The sequence below is a fragment of the Dermacentor albipictus genome, chromosome 1 (assembly GCF_038994185.2).
Source record: "Dermacentor albipictus isolate Rhodes 1998 colony chromosome 1, USDA_Dalb.pri_finalv2, whole genome shotgun sequence".
NCBI lineage: Eukaryota > Metazoa > Arthropoda > Arachnida > Ixodida > Ixodidae > Dermacentor > Dermacentor albipictus.
In genome coordinates this window covers 310260490-310279559 of record NC_091821.1, presented here as the reverse complement: position 1 = coordinate 310279559, position 19070 = coordinate 310260490, and the positions used below count along the sequence as shown (strand labels likewise).

At 44.3% G+C, this 19070-nt stretch overlaps 1 protein-coding gene across 3 annotated transcripts in view; it reads right to left on the bottom strand.

The window, feature by feature from the left end:
• LOC135907000 (uncharacterized) overlaps positions 1–19070 on the bottom strand; it is a 155757-nt gene that overhangs the window by 112071 nt on the left and 24616 nt on the right. For 2 of the 3 annotated variants that reach the window (XR_011511291.1, XR_011511290.1), the window contains exon 2: positions 5677–5728. Coding sequence is in view for 1 of the 3 variants with exons in the window: in XM_070531545.1 (XP_070387646.1) it covers positions 3641–3709; positions 3781–3888; positions 5677–5728 (229 nt within the window). In the remaining 2 variants the exon portion in view is untranslated. Of the gene's footprint in view, positions 1–3521; positions 3710–3780; positions 3889–5676; positions 5729–19070 lie in introns of all 3 variants that reach the window. The other variant, XM_070531545.1, reaches the window with a different exon arrangement.

Below are 19070 nucleotides of genomic sequence, written 5' to 3'. Positions count from 1 at the left end.
GGTTTTACGTGCCAAAACCACTTTCTGATTATGAGGCACGCCGTAGTGGAGGACTCCGGAAATTTTGACCACCTGGGGTTCTTTAACGTGCACCTAAATCTAAGCACACGGGTGTTTTCGCATTTCGCCCCCATCGAAATGCGGCCGCCGTGGCCGGGATTCGATCCCGCGACCTCGTGCTCAGCAGCCCAACACCATAGCCACTGAGCAACCACGGCGGGTGATCTTACACCTAATAATCCTGTCAGTGCATTTCTAACACCTACCAGTGCTCAGGAGATATACAGTGCATTCATAACTTTTCAAAACAGTAGAATCACTGATGTCGATGGCTTGCGATTCGCCCTATTATATATGTCCTAGGTATTGTCACTCGGTATTAGAGCACGTATTTAACCTCGAATTTTTAAATGCTACATTTTCGAAAGCAATGCAAGTAGCGAAAGTAACTGTTATTTTTGAAGGTGGTGATAAGAGCCTATTATCAAATTACCGGCCAATATCGATCTTACCGGTCTTTTTTAAATGCATTGAAAAATTTATTAATGATACAATGGCTTCGTTCACTGAAAAAGATCACATCCTTACCGACGACCAATTTGGCTTCATGAAAGGGCGATCAACGGAAATGGCACTTTTAACCCAATAAGAATTTATAATTAACGCATACGAACAGAAACTATTAACCCTAGGAGTGTGCGTGGACTTCTTCAAGGCTTTCGATCGTATTAGCCATGAAACACTAATAGGAAAGCTGGAAAACTATGGCTTTAGAGGCGTATTTTTAAGTATAATAATGAGCTATCTAGAGTACCAATGTCAAATGGTTGTAGTAAGAAACCATACATCGAATCTATAATTAAGTGGGGTGCCTCAGGGGAGCATTCTTGGGCCGCTATTATTTCATATTTATATTAACGACATAACAAACATTAATTCAGCTGTCAAATATATTATCTATGCCGTCGACACCGCATTAATATTGACACGTGTACTTTAACGGGCGACTACGATTCGCCACCTAACAAATGTAATCGCACAGCGCGGGACGCGCCTGAATGTAGCCGAAGTTCCTGGAAAGTTATCGATGCTTCTATCCGCTGTCTGTGGTCGCCGAACCTTATGTTGTCTTGATTTCATCGCGTGACGCGAATGGTGTAGAACTTTGTGGAAGGCACGTGGGTGCCAACGATTAATCTGGAACATTCGACGACTGCTGTATAAAAACCGACGCGCCTGACCCGCTGACCAGATTTTCGACGATCGCCGACCGCGTTCGCCGATATCGTTGTGCTATAAGTGTAGCCTGTTTTTGTGGGCACAGGTTTGCCCAATTAAAATTAGTTTTGTCTTTCACAGTATTGCTACTGTGTTCTTCAACGTCACCACCACGTGACAATATTCAGGTCTGCCAGCTGTAGTGAACTTGTGACTTGCGCAAATTCGGCATTAAATAAGCTCAACAGACGGTGTCAAGTATAAGCTCATTAACCATTAACACAAACAAAACGAAAGCCATTCTATTTCAGGCTAAACATTCCAGGGCTAATATTACTGACCGTGTAATTATAGGAAACTCGCCTGTGGGTATAACCTCCTCAGTTAAGTGCCTTGGCGGCATTTTTGTTGAACATTTAACCTGGAATAAACATTTCGACATGCTCAGCGGTGAACTTGCAGGCGTCGTGGGTGCCCTTGCCAAGGTACGCTTTTCTCTGCCCACTTTCGTCAAGCTATTAGTCTATAACTCTCTCTTTCTTTCACACCTAAAATACTGTCACCTTGTTTGGGGCCACACTACAGGGTCAAACATTACTAAGCCTTCTCTACTACAAAAAAAAAAAAAGGCTGTGCGTGCTATTAGCAACTCATCCTATGACGCACACTGAACCCCTCTTTAAGAAACTTCATGTTTGTCCTGTAAACTAACTATTCAATGAATTACTCTTGAGCGGTACTTTACAGAAAAATAGCGAGGAAATCACTTTATTGAACGCCTATCCAACTTATCCAAAAGCATAAAAGAAATACAATACTCGTTATAATGCGACCTCGTTCGTACCCCCCCCCCCCCCCATACACACACAAATTATGGAACACAACTACTTGCCTACTCATTACCATCCTTGTTAAATTCAATTGGTTTCTGATTACGTACTTCGTTCCTTATGCTTCTACAACAGTGATGATTGTAATTGTATTACATTGCTTTAAGTACACTTCTTCACTGTGTATATTTAGATCCCTCTCTTGTCATAGTTGAAATGCTACCTAACAATGTCCGATTGGTGTTTCGAATTCTTTTTTTTTCTCTGCAACAATGATGATTGTCCTTGTACTAAACTGCTTGAATAACACTTTTTTTTTCATTGCGTAGATTTAGATTTCTTTCTTGCCATTGTATAATGCTACCTAATAATGTCCGATTGCTGTTGTAATTCTTCCTTTAACCCTTGTCAGATCGAATTGATTTTGGTTTCTTGTTTTTGCCGCCTACATCATGTATGGATACAAAATAAATTTGATTTGATTTGATTTAATTGAGTCGAGAACCATGATCTTCGAAAAATCAAACAAGACCTGAATGGCGCGACAACTACATTCGCCGTTCTGTCGAGGGCAGAGGACAATTCAGTATCGCGTATGAATACGAAAGGTACATTTCTTTTTAATGTCATTTTATTTATTTTTCAGTGGTCGTTGCCTGCCATATGGGGCGTGATTCGCGAATTATCAGAAATACTATCGCCAAGTTTCGCTTGAATTGAAGGAATAAGATAAACTTTGTCGTTCGCTCCTCCATTCTGATGCGCGTTGCCGTGAGTCGTTAGTCGCAAGTGGGACAGGAGGAAAAAACAACGGCAATGTAACGCTACCCGGCACCGCCAGTTACGAGCGATTACCGAGTCGTACAAAACAAGCGGACACAAGACCGTTGTGTAATCAGCGCCCAGGCAGCATGACGGGGCGCTTTACCCAGAAACAATAAAAACACTATACACGCAGAGAAAGAGCAGGCTGCGCGCCTCCGCGAGCTTCAGTCGTATCTCTGAAGGCGGGGCCCATCCGGGCGACTCTTCGGCGAATCAACTTCGATTAGCTTTGACAATGGGACAGCAGGACGTGTCCCGTGCACAACTGCTGCAATGCGCACGAGCTCCGCTGTAGCGTGTCAGCGTGTGCCCGCACCTCGACCAGCGTATTTCAAGGCACAGGCGGCGCGCGTATGCGTGTGCCCCAAAGTTGTTGCTGGGCTGGCTATTCGCGCGCCGTAATAAATGCAGCTTCGCATGGAGACAAGGAACCAGCGTGACACTGATGTGTCTCTTTCGTCCTTGCGTCGTTGTCTTAACACGCTGCTATTTTCGTGCTTGCTGCTATTTTGACACAGACCAGTTGCGCGCAAAAATTTGATTCTTTTTTTTTCTTTTGCTTCCCACGCGTGTTCTAATGATATCCCCGAAGTCTTTTCCGTGGTTCTCGGCCACTCATTTGAAGGTCTGGGAAGCCCATATACGCACCGCGCAAATCCTGGAGGCAGCGCCCACCGGTATCGGTTCTCACTGTGTCCTCTACGGTTCGACTGACGAGGGGTCGGGAGGTCCGCCGCCGTGGCTGACAGCTACAATTCGACAAATGGTCATCTGTCGGCTGCGACGTCGGCCTGGCTTCTGTCGGTTGTGAAATAGCGCATCACAGAGGCAGTTCGCTGTGGGTTGAACCAAGAATGCACGGGGAATGGAAATCCTTTACGTGGCCAAGCAACAGTAATGCGCTCACCTGCGTGCGGGAGGTGCAGCATATATCAACGGCGCCATAATCCCGCAAGGGGCCACCCAGGGGGAAAACCCCGGCCGTGACGAGGAGAGGGGGGGTGTCGAGGTGCGCCTGCGCAGTTGCCGTGGAATGCTATGCCTCAGACTGCGAGTAGACGTGGACAACTGGCACACCCGTCATCGAACCCCCAACTCTTCAGCAGTGCTGCTAACCTCCGGAGCAAGCTTTACCCTAAACTTCAATAAAAAAACATGCGCAAAATGTGTTTGTTCAGTTTGTCAATATGAGTTATCTAAAGCTCAGTTATTTTGTTTGTGTAATGCAGATAAAGTGCAAGTTTTGCAGCTCAGATTTATTTCTAAACTCGTTTTAAATTATTCGAATAACGAAGTCCCTGGACTCAAGTTAAAATGATGTGTCGTGCAAGTTGTGCTAACAACGCAGCGTCCTGTTTGAAGCCCCTTATATTCACATAAAATGTCAGTACATTTATACTTTGATGTTGCCCAAACTTGTTTGCACGCATAGAGCAAGGTATCAATATTGCATGTAACCATATTAGAAAGGTAAGGAAGTTGGGCGCTTGACTTCTTTTACCGATTGTAGTAGTCTCAAAACAGTGTGCCCCTTGCAGTGTCGTTGAGCGGAAATAGGGCGGTATTCAAGAGTCAATATTTTATTATCGAAGCGTTTATGAGTTTAGCAAGTATGAGCGCCACGCCTTTTTAATTTTAGACATTTGAAAGGGTTTATTCCTTATAGCTACTAGCAAAAAATTACAATATCATACTGATGAGAAGTTAGCTGTAGACTTTCCATATTTAGTCCTTGGTTTAGGTAAGAAAAAGTTATTTAATTTTGCAAAGCCAGTAGATGTTACACGAGTAAACTGATTAGAGTGCAGTAAAGGAATTGTAAGCCTTCCATTCACATATTTATATATCAGAATGCCAATAATGTAACTTTTTAATTTTTGATCCGATAGAATACCATGTGAGTAGAGCAAGGAGGACGCATCGGACATGTAGCTGCTGAAGGTTGCTATTCTTATTGCTTCATTCTGGAGATGCTGAATGGTTGATAAATGAGTAACGTACGTGTTTCCCCACGATGAGATGCAACAGACAACGTTGCTGTGAAAAGGAGAAATGTAATGGACAGGCCCGACGCTCACTTACAAATGAAGTTTAATGAAACGTACTCCAGGGAACGGAGGGCCACCCATGCGCAGTCAGAAGGCTGATACCCTTCATGACGCGAATGGAAAATAAGTGAGAATCTTTCTTATCATTTTTTTTTTCTGCATGCCATGCACTGGCGTAACACCACCGCACCTACGCGCTTACACGTCATTTGCATGCAGCGAAGCGCACACACACGCGGTCAATTTTTATCTTACCTCCAAACGAAATTCACCCAAACAAATGACTACTGGTCCAAGGTTTCTCTGCTGACGGGCGATTCCCGGTAAACTTTAATGCACGAGTCTACATGCACTTGGCTGCTCAGCGCCACGACCGCATTATCGAGCTCGGAGCGAGCTTATGCGTCCGTCCCCCTTACGCTCGGAAATGCGCGTGCTGCTTTTTTTGTTATACGAGTAGATTGATATTATATTCGAAGCGCACAACATCGACAGCATAGCAAGAAGTACGAACGGCAAAATCGCAGTAGCAGTACTTCGTTAAAGCCCCAGGGCATCCACACTGTATGTCGTTCACTTGACGAGAATGCGTTCACTGCGCGGCAGTACGATCAAAAGTAGTACTTCCTATGCTAATTGACCAACGCGTCAGGACTTTCAATGTTTCAATGTCCTAGTTCGAAGTTCCCTATATTGGCCAAATTTCCCTGTTTTCCTAAACAAGGCTTTAAGTCCCTAGATAAGAGAAAGCTTACCTGGAGTTGACAGGCACTGGCTTTCAGACAGGAAACATTGTCGGCGTTGGCACTGTAAACGAGGAGGGTAGTCAACCAACAGAAGGCAGATATACCACTTTTTTCACCACGTAAATGAGAATGCGAATATCATTTCCCTCGTGCACATCTGAGACTGAGAAAACCAGGAACGCTTTGGCGGGGCAGCCCCGTTCTCAATAACCACACGTAACGTCCCAAGTAGTTAAAGAAAACTTTGGTTTGGACGCAATCCATATCTCTTATGTTTCACGGCGGTAGGTGTACGACTCGAAAACTTTGCGAGGTTCTTGGCGCTGCGAGCTTTACAGGCGATCATTGCGAACGCACACAGACGGGTGGGTTTCGGTGCGGCGCCATTCGCTACGATGATGACATGCGTGCGAATATTCAAAGATATTTTGTCAGTTAAACAGCACATTCTACAGTTTCCACAAGCTAGAACCAAATTTCTATTGGAATACGAGACACAAGTTATATAAACCTAAACTCAGATTTAGGAGGTGCTGCTATACGGACCGCACGTGTAATCACGTCTGATCCAGGCTCTACGGCGTCTCACAAAGCCAATTCAGTTACTCTGGGACGTCAAATCTGGTCAATGACCGATCTCGCAAATTAAAAATCAAGCTACCTAATATCCATGTGCAAGGAATCTCATGCACTGGCCACGATCGGCTGACCATAAGGCCAGACGCAGCTTCGCGATGGGCAACCGCATGACGAATAAACCACGCCCACGCAGAAATGAAAATAATATAGGAAACGCCTCGGCTGTGCGCGGCGTCTCGTACCATGCTGTGCCGGGGCACGCCGAACGCTTGTCACGCATGTAACTCTCTGTTGCACGACCAGCCGCAACCTCGCGGAAAGCAAGCCGGTAAGCGTGTCGATGATGAAAAGGAAGTCTTCGCAAGTTGTCGTGGTCGCGTGTTCAAGTGACCACTCGCGTCCACTGCCTTGGCAGAAGGCCTCGCATATGTTCCGTAACATCCCTTAAACCCATTCCCCCGCGAGGGGTAGCAAATCGGACGGGCGTCTCGTTGACATCCCTCCTCCTCCTCCTCCTCCTCCTCTTCTGCTCCTTATAAAGTGTATAGAAAGGAAAACGACGTGCTCAACGTTAACAGATAAACGAATGCGGCAGTCTTGATTACAGCGAAAGGCTTGATAGCATTCCGGTGGAGATTGTGGAGTATACAGCGTTGCGACGCTGCAAGGCGGGCTATATACGAGGCCCGCCGTGTAGTGGAGGGGCTCCGAAATAATTCCGACTATCCGGGCTTCTTTAACGCGAAGAACGAAGGCAATGGAAGTCGAGTACGACCAAATTTCAGGCGGCGCCATGAGAAATAAAGAAGTTTGTTGACGCATAACGGTAACGAACTCGCATGACGCAGGACGGAGGTCATTGGAGACCACTGCATGGAGAGTATATTCTCCATCGTCACGATGACGGTGATGGTGGTGATGGTTGTTGTTGTTGTTGTTTCATATAGATTTTAAAGTGTACAGGACACTCTGTAAACGTCTTTACAAGCGTGATCATTCCATCTATATAGCACATGTAGAAGCTAGCACTTCAAAAAATTCAAAGTATCTTTGGAGACACGTTCGTGAACAGTCATCCAACAATACGAAACAAGATATCTCTCTACTTAGTGGCGACAGCTAAGCTGTCCCAGATGTCGCGGGCGCCTTTGCCATACACTTCGGGTATGTGTGCGGTGAAGGGTACAGTGATGAAGGTAATGACCTTTCCAATCCCCCTGAGTCCCTGGATTCATGTCTATCGGTCTCAGAGGAACTTGTCTTTAGGAGCATCAAACGCTTTAAACCGTCTTTTTCGTGTGGTCCTGATGACATTCCACCTGCTTTGATTAAAACGTACGGGTCCTTGCTTGTTCCAGTGCTTACTTGTATTTTTAATTCTGCTTTAAAGACGAACACATTCCCAAAGGCTTGGAAAAGAGCACGGGCCCTTCCCGTCTTTAAGACAAGGGTAAAAACTGCTGCGAGTAACTACAGGCGTACTTCTCTCCTATGCGCAGCATCTAAATTATTCGAGTGAACTCCTTACTCAAAAATTTCATCCTCCATTGAAAATGGTATCATTCCTCAGCAGCATGGATTCATATCGGGACGCTCCACAACTACCAACCGCGTTAGCTTCATAATGCATGCCTTTCAAGCAGTGTATATAAGAAAAGACAGCTGGATGTCATTTTGACCTCATTAAGGCGTTTGATGTCGCATGCCACAAAATACTCCTTCAAAAGTTGACACAACTTGATCTGCACCAGTCTGTCACAGCACTAATAAGGAGCTACCTACGCGACCATTACTACTACGTTAGCATAAATGGTAAGTCGTCAGAACTTTATGCGGTTACAAGAGGAGTACCTCGAGCAAGGATCTGTCCTGGGCCCTCTTCTTTTCTCGCTGTTTATTAACGATGTTTCGGCAGTCATTCAAAACTCTTCAATTTTGTTACATGATGATGACGCGAAAATTTTCAAAGCGGTAAAAAATGTTAATGATTGCGCCGCTCTTCAGAAGAACATAGCAAATTTTCAGTCGGGGTGCGCTGGAAACAAGGGCGTCATAAACGCATCAAAAACGAAAATTGTAAGCTTCACGCGGAAGACTAACAGCACTTTATTTCGCTATTGTTTTGAAAGCGTTCTCTTGCCAAGAGCTCAGGGAACGAAGGACCTTGGAGTGCACTTCGATAGCGCTCCCAATTTCTCGCCCCACGCTCCGCAGACGAGGAAGCGTGCACTTCGAACGCTCGGCACACCATGTCGGGTGACGAGAGACTTCAAACAACTTGGGCCATTTGTAACATTATATAACAGCGGATGCCTTCCAGTACGGCTCTGCCGTCTGGGGCGGCACTTGTAGGTGAAATTGTGAACTTCTCGAAAGTGTGCAAAAAAGTTCGCATCTGTATTTAAAGATCGCTTCTGTCAAAAGCCTTCCTTCTCCACAGAGCAAACAAAGACGCTCACGTTACCCACCCTCACCTGTAGACGCAACAAATCGGACGTTATTTTTCTTCAAAAGTCAATACATGGGAAAATCTGCTGCTTGCACTTGCATTCTAATGTGCACTTTTACATTCCGCAGAAAGGCACAAGGAAACAGCGCGCCTTTCAGCCTTCAGATTTTTGTGACCCTCTATCTAGAGTGCAGGCGACGTATAAAACCCTTTCAGAGGATACCTGGATATCTTCATGCCTAATTTTAATATTTTCCTGAAAGGAGTTGCACAGGAATTTCAATAACCGAACAAAAACTCTCATACCTGTTGTGTGTTCCGTCATTCTGTAATCCTTTTTTCTGTTTCTCCACTTTAGCTTCATATTCTCTTCGTGCACAAATTTTATGCTCTATTAAATTCTGTACACGCGAAATTACTATTCTTTTCCTGTGTGCGCGCGCGTGTATGTGTGTATGCGCGTGTGTGAGTTCGCATTGTACTTCCTGTGCATTATTTCGCCGAGTGCATCAGCCACAAGACCCTCGAGGTTGTTCCTGGGCACTTTATAATGAACACCTTTGACTTTATTATTATTATTATTATTATTATTATTATTATTATTATTATTATTATTATTATTATTATTATTATTATTATTATTATTATTGTTATTATTATTATTATTATTATTAAATGACAGTGACTAGGTGCGTTGATGCGCGTATTGATTCTCACTACACTGGACCAGCGCGCTTTCTGCCAGTGGTCGAGGCCACGAAGGCGCCGGGGAATGGCACGACGCTTTCACGACGCGCCGCGGTCCTCTTGCGCCTTCATTTCATTTCATTTCATTTTATTACCTTAAAGGCTCCAATAAATGGAGCGTTACATAAGGGGTGGCAAGAATAAAAATACATAGTCACAATAACAGGAAGTTTTTTACATTTTCAATGAACTTGGATGGGCACATAATGACAGCAACGTCGTTAGGAAGGCCGTTCCAGTCTGCAGCTGTGCGAAGAAAAAAAGAATTTGAAAACGTGACAGTGCGTGAGCGTGGACGGGCAACCTGTAGCTGATGGCTGGTGCAGGACGCCGTGCACCGGACACGGAAGGCGGTACCCGGCCGCACTCGGGTCGACGTGGCCGTTCCCGAGAAAAACGGATCGCCCCCCCCAAGGGCAGGGCCGTGATTTATGAAAGGCGCCGGGACTCGCCACCGCGTTGCCCGTTTGCACCGACCTCGTCACCAGCGGCGCGTTAATGAGTGGCCGATCCTTCGAAGAGGCGGTGCCGAGCTAAATGTGCACGCTCGTGCGCGCCGCTTCGTGTAGCACGCTCCCCTGTGTAGCGATTTCGTGTGCACGACGTAACAAATGCTCGTCGCCCTCGCTGGCCGCAGGAAGGTTTCCGTTTCGCGCTCGCGCAACCGACGCTGCTATCCCTGTATTCGGCTTGCCTTTCGTCTACCCTTTGTTCCTGCCTTCGCTTCTTTGAGTATACTTCACGTGTGTTTTCAGTGCTGCGGGTTCTAAAAAAAAAAGCGCAAGCTGATGGCGCTCTTCTGTCCGACGTGTTTACAGAAGTCTGAGGGTGCTAGCCTGAGGTTCGCATCCCACTCCGCGGTCCCTTAACAGGATAGAACCTGACCACTCACAGTGGTGCCCCAAATGTGGTCATGACTCATGCTCTTTTGAACACATGCTCTGGCTGTGCCCAGCCCTTAATGCCTCTCCACCCATCACTAAAGAACAATGGCAGGAATCCCTCAACAACAGCAATCTCCACATTCAACTCCAGGCTGTCCAGAGGGCCCACGACATTGTGGCGGCACTTCATCTCCCGGTCCCATCGTGGGCAGAGCCACCAACTTGATGTTTTGGAGCCTTCGGCTTTGGTTGCCCAAGATCTCAGTCAAACAGGATCAAATAAAGTTCTTGTCATGTCATGTCCTGTCCGACGTCGCAAGCACTTGCACTGCAAACGCCCACTCTTCCGTCGGAGCTCGGCGCGTATATACGTCACGAGTGGACAATTTACCTAACACGTTGCATCTTTGCAGAAGATGGCAATCCATGAATATAAATAAAGAAACATTTGCACCTAAAAAGAAGAGACGGGTGACATTATTAAGAAAACGACGCAGGCGCTATATAGTGCTCGTGTTGTCTTCTTGACCTCGCCTCTCCTTTCTTTTTATTTTGTGTGTGTGTATGTGCAAATTTTTTTTATTTTAGTCTTCTACTGTTAACACGCTTCAATGCAACAAAGCAGCATCTCTTTGATGGAATACGGCTGCTGCTGAGACAGTAAGTGTCCAGAATGCGGCACCCGTAGTTAATTCGGCACCCGGACCAGATGACATCTGCGCAAAATTGCTAAAGCTTACAAAACCATCTATACCACGTATCGTGGTCACTATTTTTCAACAGTCACTTGATACAGGATGCGTGCCTGACGCCTGGAGGAGTGCAAGCGTGATTCCCATTTTTAAATCTGGTGATCACTCCTTAGTCTCAAACAACAGGCCCATTTCACTAACAAGCATATGTTGTAAATTACTAGAGCACATCATGTCACCTACCGTCATGAAATTTCTAACAGATCACAATTTCGTCTCTAGCAATCAGCATGGTTTCCTTCGTGGTCGTTCCTGTGAAACTCAACTATTCGAATTGGTAACTGACCTCCACGATGCCGTTCATGGTGGACTAAAAATAGCTGCTATATTTATTGATTTTGCAAAAGCATGTGACAAAGTTCCCCGCTTCCGCTTATTAATGAAGCTGTATATATATATTTATTTATTTATTTATTTATTTATTTATTTTATTTATAGAATACTGTCAATCCCCCATGGGGATTTTTACAGGGGTGAGCAACAAGTGACATCAATTAACACTACTAAAACTTTCAATAAGTGAGTACATAATGATTGGAGACTATTCAAGAATAGCGGTAGTACATTCATACATAATAATACACACAACGAAACCCATGTACATCAACCAGCAGGAAAAAAAAATGCAGGGTAGAAGGCATATTCAAATACAGAATGCACAGAACAAACAGTGTAGGCAAGTGCTTTCCTAGCACAAACTTAATCAGGATGAATTGCATGACGAAAGCAATTTGGTTACTTATATTAACAACTTTTAGGCTCATGCAGCATGCTCAATTAAGTACATAAACTTTGCTAGTGTTGGCTGCTGTTTGTGACTACAGCCAGTGCATTCCATTCACGAATTGAGCGTGGGAAGAAAGAATAACGAAACGTATTATTAATAAACGGATATTCTACAAGTTCCCATGCGTGCCGTCTTCTGGTCGGTCTGGTATCACGAAATTTAAAGTAAGAGTCGGGGTTTATACGGAATGATCTATGCAATAGTTGGTGTACAAATTTGAGCCGAAAAAGCTTTGCGCGACTTTCAAGGGTAGCTAGACCAGCACGCTGTAACAGAGTAGTAGGTGAATCAAGGCGTCCATATCTGTTAAAGATAAAACGCACCGCTTTCCGCTGCACCCTTTCCAAAATGGCGATATCATTCGCAGGGGGAGGGAACCAGACAATACTGGCGTATTCCAAGACTGGGCGGACAAAAGTGACGTATGCAAGAAGCTTTGTTTCGTGTGTAGAATATGACAAGGCCCGTTTAATGAAGAACAGTTTATTTAATGCTTTATTTGACACTTGACGCACGTGCTCTGTCCAGCTGAGATTAGACGATATTATGAGACCTAGATATTTATACTGGTTTACACTTCGAAGTGGCACATCGTTAAAGTGATATGGAAAATCCAGCTTAGACGCTTTATTTGTAATGGAGATGGAAACGGTTTTATCAGTGTTTATTGTCATTTGCCAGTCTATGCACCATTGAGCTATTTTATTCAAGGCAATATTTAATTTTACCTGGTCATCGCGGTGTCGTACTTCGTTATAGAGCATGCAGTCATCAGCAAAGAGCCTAAGTTTCACGTCAGCATAGTTAGTTATGTCATTTATAAATAGTAAAAACAAAACTGGAGCTAATACAGATCCCTGGGGAACGCCTGATAACACTGGAGAAAGGTCGGAGGAGTGAGAGCCGAACTGTACAAATTGGTAGCGGCCAGTTAAGTAATTAGTAATCCATTGGTAAATTAGGCCATCACCTAATATATAATTGAGTTTAAGGAGTAGTTTAGTGTGCGAAACGCGGTCAAATGCCTTCGAGAAGTCGAGAAAAATGACGTCAGTTTGAATGCGCTCGTTAATGCCGAGGGCCAGGTCATGCAGTGTTTCGACAAGCTGTGTAACAGTGGATAATCCAGATCTAAAGCCATGCTGATTCATGTGGAGGATATTGTTGGACTCAATAAAACTTATGAGATATTTTAATACAATGTGCTCTAGAATTTTGCTGCAAGTGCAAGTGATAGAAATAGGCCGGTAATTAGAAGGAGACGCTGCATTACCCGATTTAAGTACGGGAGTAATTGTTGCGATTTTCCATTCACCAGGAAGGCAACAGTCTTTCAAAGATTTGGAATATATGAGATAAAGATATCTGCTGACTGGCTCCGCGTGCCGTTTCAAAAAGCTGTTATGAATTGCGTCTGGACCGTTACTTTTCTTTTCATAGATGCCTAATAGGAGTGAAAGAATACCTGCCTCCGATAAAGTAGGCGTGCCTAGCAATCGATTATCCCAATTGTAAAAGGAAGGATTCATTTTCGCAGTACCATTATCAGTTGTGAACACAGAACAAAAATAGTCGTTAAAATCATGAGCTCTAGCCTGATCTAGCGCATCTGGTGAAGTTGGATTAGTCCGCTTTGCATTCATATACTGCCAGAATTTGTGAGGCGCGTTCTTAATAAACTCGTGCAATGGAGAGTCACAGAATTTCTGTTTAGCATTACGCACTTATTCCTTAAGTAATCTAGTAAGTGAATTTACTTGAGAATGGTTGCCTGCAACATTCCTTTGCTTGCTAGTTTTTCGTAACCTCTTGATTTTACGTGTAGTATGAATTATTTCACGCGTGATCCACGGATTGCGTTTGCGAGTTGATTTGTACACAGTTGGGACGAAATTTCGCATACAGTGCATGACATGAAACTTGAATTTTAACCAAACCGCATCGATACTATAACGTTCATCGGTACAAAAATCTTGAAATTCAGGGTACTCGTGTGCAAGGTACGTCATTATAGCGTCATCATTGGCTCTGTTAAAGGCGGGTATTTGCTTTAATTGACCACGTATTGTAGGTGGGCTAGTGAGTGGCGATGAGCATAAGACCATTTTGTGGTCGGATAGTCCATCAAGTATGTCTACTTATTGCGACTCATTTAAAGGTAGACTGTTACTCACAAATACAAGGTCCAAGATGGAGGATGACGTTCCCTGTACACGAGTTGGGGCGGCAACAAGCTGATCAAGGTTAAAGCCAAGCATAATGTCCAGTAGTATGCTTTGAGCTTTTGTTTCAGGGACAAGGGAACACCACTCTATCTCGGGAAGGCTAAAATCACCAGCAAGTACAATATATATATATATATATATATATATATATATATATATATATATATATATATATATATATATATATATATATATATATATATATATATATATATATATATATATATATATATATAAAATCTTTATCTAATCTAATCTGATCTTTAAATCTAATCTTTATCTTCTAATTTCAGGTTATTCGCAGACAACTGTATTATCTACAGACGAATTAGTAATGCTGAAGACGAGAACTCACTACAGGTATACCTCGACAAACTCGCATTTTGGTGTTGCCAGTGGCAAATGGAAATTAACATTTCTAAAATTAGGGCCATGACGTTCACGAGAGTACATAACCCGGAATTGAGCCACTACACGATTCAGGGAATCCCTGTTGAGAAAGTATCCGCATTTAAATATCTCGGAGTTCTTTTATCCTATGATTTATCTTGGAACGAGCAGATTAATACTGTAACCAGTAAGGCATCCAAAACACTCGGCTTCATTACACGTAACTCATACCTGGCGAGCTCTGCTACTAAGTTATCAGCATACACCACGCTTGTTCGTTCAAAGGTAGAGTACTCATCCATTATTTGGAATCCGCATCAAACCTATCTGATCGATTAACTCGAAGCAATACAAAATAAAGCAGCAAGATATATCATAAAGAAATACTCGTGAAACTACAGTGTTACGGTTATCAAGAAATCGCTTTCATTGCCCTCTTTTCAAAACCGCCGACTAATAACATTGTTATCACATTTTCACGCACTTTATCGTAGTAAATCCCTGTTCCGCGGCTCTTACATCAATGTAGCTCAATGTATTTTTCAGCGTTTTGATCACACATTTAAAGTGCAGCCCTACCCGCCGTGGTTGCTCAGTGGCTATGGTGTTGGGCTGCTGAGCACGAGGTCGCGGGATCGAATCCCGGCCACGGCGGCCGCATTTCGATGGGGGCGAAATGCGAAAACACCCGTGTGCTTAGATTTAGGTGCACGTTAAAGAACCCCAGGTGGTCAAAATTTCCGGAGTCCTCCACTACGGCGTGCCTCATAATCAGAAAGTGGTTTTGGCACGTAAAACCCCAAATATTATTAAAGTGCAGCCCTTTTTTGCTCGCACTAATCTGTATCGTCATTCACCATTACTTTTGGCAATATATAATTGGAATAAACTACAGAGGGACATTGTGCGTATCTGCCATTAACCATGATGTTTTTGTGAACAAGTTGAAGATTTTCTTAAATGTGTGATTATTTCTGTGCTGAATGCTTGCTTGCGTATGCTATCCTTCCTGTATATAATTATGTCAATGTATCTTACCAATGTCCTTTTTTGTAATTGTAATTGGCTCCCTCCCTATGTACTGCCCGAATGGGCCTTTACGGTATATGAAAAAGTAAATGAAATAAATAAATAAATCCCATTGATGGTAATTTTGTTATTCCACTTAGAGCTTGGTCACGTCACGGTTATACATAGAACACTGCATGGTGTGCTCTGCTCGGATGTCTGAACCTGTTTCCCAGAATTATTGCATTCATTTGATACGGGTATACTGCATATATCGAAATATACTATAACGACGCAAAAAATAACTGCAAGCGCCCCTCCCCCCTCACCTCCTTCTTGCATTAATTACCTCTTGAGCTTTTTTCGAAGCACTGCTTCAGTTGGTCACACATGAGCACTCGTACAAACAAGAGGGCCCATACAATGCTATTGGTGGTGCCCCTTCCACGAGCTTACTGAACATCACGCGCGTGGCGCGTCGTCATTTGAAGCGTCCTTCGGTAAATGGGTTCTTGGTGCAGCCGTATGCCTAATAATTTAACTGTAAAGAGAAAAACAGATTATGTCATCGCAAAGGTACTCCTCGAGATGCCTTTCTCTTTACTATGACCTGTGGAAACGAAAAGTGCCGCCATCAAGTTAGCACGAAGCAGAAATCAAAAGCCTTCTTTTTCCTGAATAGTTCTGGAGCCTTTCGGCATTGAGTCCTTTTTCTTTTCTTCTCTTTGCTTGTGGATAATATAAACTAAACAGCAGGGAAAAAAAAGGAAATAAGAAAATACGGCGAAGACGTCGCAGCGACGTGGCCATTTTAGACTGAACCGCAAACTGGTCTCACAGTCGATTCACCGTCGCCTGGCGCCTTCGAAGGTGGGTATCAGCGAATGGGAAAAGCCCCGTTCGTGCAACGAGAGTAGTCGTGGGGGCTCCTTCCTTTTCTGTTCGAACTCGCATTGGCGCCTTGCATATATACACAAGCAGCGCCAACGAGCGCCTTCCGTGTTCCACAGCGAGTGGCATTGCGTTTTATAAGGCCCGCTTTTCTTGCCGAGTCTCTTCGGACGCACCGAAACAGAGCCACCGTGCAGCGTAATGACGCTCAAGTGGTAATCCCACGGTCGGATGAGGAAATCTGCGGGCGTGGGGCGAACCAAAATTTCTTAATCGGGGACGCCACTCCCCCTCCTTTCCTTCCTCCCATTCTCTTAATTCGGCTGCTACTACGGCGCACGTTTGCCGCGGAATGCACTAAAAGGCGAGAACTACCGCGCACTTCACTTTACTTTAGTGGCCTTCGTTCTTTGGAGCCGGCACTTACGAGCATCGATGGCAGCATATAGATTTCTTATACTGTCGTCTTAATGCTCGACTCTAGAAGCAAAACTACGGAGTCAGAGTTTGTTTACACTGTATGCAAACGCCATCCGCGTGCCATTGTAATTGGCGTGCGTTTCAATGGCTAGTTCATAGCGCTACTCTGTGACTCCATGTTGTGCGCGTGACAGACACGTCGTTGGCGCACTGCCCCCCCCCCCCCCCCCCCCCGTCTCGTGTGAGAATCAAAAGTTAGTTGAGTAAGGCGCGCGTTTGCAGTTAAGTGGCGATGTTCTGCGGCGATTACTTCGCTCCACTAACGCCTGAACTTGAGCCGGTTGGTACGGCGTCGTTTCAACAAAGTGCGCAAAAAGCTAGGAAGCGGAAGAAGATAAGACACAGCACCGTCTTAGACTTCTGTTTTACGTTTATGGTTCAACCTTGCATAAACTAAACGATTGGTATAAAGTAACAATTTTCCTTTCGGTTGATTGTAATCGTTCCTTATCGTACACGGCTCACGAGCATGGTGACAACGCATAGGCGGAGTGCGCTTCGGACCAGGGACTAAGTGAAAAATAAAGTAGCATTACATTATCTCTGCTAATATTGTGCGTCTGCAATAAGCATTTCGAAGCGGTTTTCGCGCTATAAGACGTTGACCGAGAAGGCGGGCACGGGACAAACGTGTCGGAACGGAACGAAAAGAAAAACGAAAAACGAAGGAAAAAAAACAAAATCTTTGACCGGAATGAAACCGTAACCGAAGCGTTATTTATTATTTTGTTTCGAAGTGAAGCCGAAATATTTTTTAATCAGTTTTCGGTTCAAGGGGAAAGCCGGCAGTCCGAAACAACAGACGTCAGGCAACGTCAGAATCAGCGCGTATCTCAGCGGTCGGCAAAAGCGCGTGTCTCAGGCAGGGATAGCGCAAGCGATAGCCGGTCGAGCGCTCCACTAATGTAAGCCTGCCGCTCGGTGCATTAGCAGATCGGCATCGAAGCAAAACCCAGGACTTTCGCGCTGAAGAGCATATCGTTTCGTTTTCTACTGGTACACTGCTTTGTTACCGAAGCTTTATCGTTCGTTGAAGTTCATTTTATCGGAACAACGGTCTCGCATTTCGTCGAGTACACTCGACGACGTGCTGCTTCTGAGATCATGCTCAGTGCCTTGACGCAAGGCACTGAGCATCAGCTCAGAACTCATAATTCACTAATTGATAAAACTAAATACTGTGTTTTATCGTTACCTTTCTTCGAAAATTTTTAGCATCCCTACCAAAACCGTTATGAACGATTACGGATCTTATTTTCTTTTTTCGTTCCGGAACAGAACGGGAATTGAACGTTCTTCGGTGGAACGAAACTAAAAGCAGAACATTTCATTCCATCACCGTGTACAGGACACACGAAGCGCTTAAATCGTGTATCGATCCTGTATTTCCTGCCCGCGTCTTCTATGGCATAGAACCCATTTTCGCAATGCATAACCAGCTAGGCCAAATCACCACTTTGAATGCAATAATCGACTCAGAAGGAGTTGGTGTAGTCAGCGCTATGTGTTTTCGCATTCCTGTTCTCTTTTTCTTTCCTTCTTTTTTCCACTTTCTTCTATGCAATGAAGCCAACGAAAGCATAGGCAACAAGATTTTTTTTTTTTTGCAACTGAAATGTAGATAAACTTGAGCTAAGCTTTGTATTCTGAATCATGAAAAGGGTAAATGCTTATAGCAGCAAGAACAATGCGCCACTGGTGGGAGCCGAACCCACAGTCTCGGGAAATTGGGGATTCGGTTCCTCAACTCCTTCAATGCAATCCTGGTTTATTCATAAGCTGATAAGCGTATGCATATGAAAGATTCCAAGCATATCCATGACGTCACAGACTACGAATGATAGGACCTCTGGCTTCGCCACACACCCGTCTTTAGTTTTTTCGGTCATTCCTGGCTTGCAAAGTGACCGCTTTCGGAAGGATTTCGCCTCCTCAGTTTTTCACAAATGCGATTTAACAGTCCATTCAAATGGCATATTTCGTCTCCATTTAGGACTGTAAGAAACTTATCTCGCCCTTCTCCTCTTTCAGTCCTCCTTACCCAGTGCAGGGTAAACAACCGGGTTCAGCTTTATTAACTTCCCTGCGTTTTCCTTATCACCTCCCTCTTTCTCTCTCACACGCGCACACACGCAAACACACGTAGATAAAGGACTTCTGATAATGTCAGCGGACGGAAAATGACGTCTACGTGACCACACAGTTCTCAAT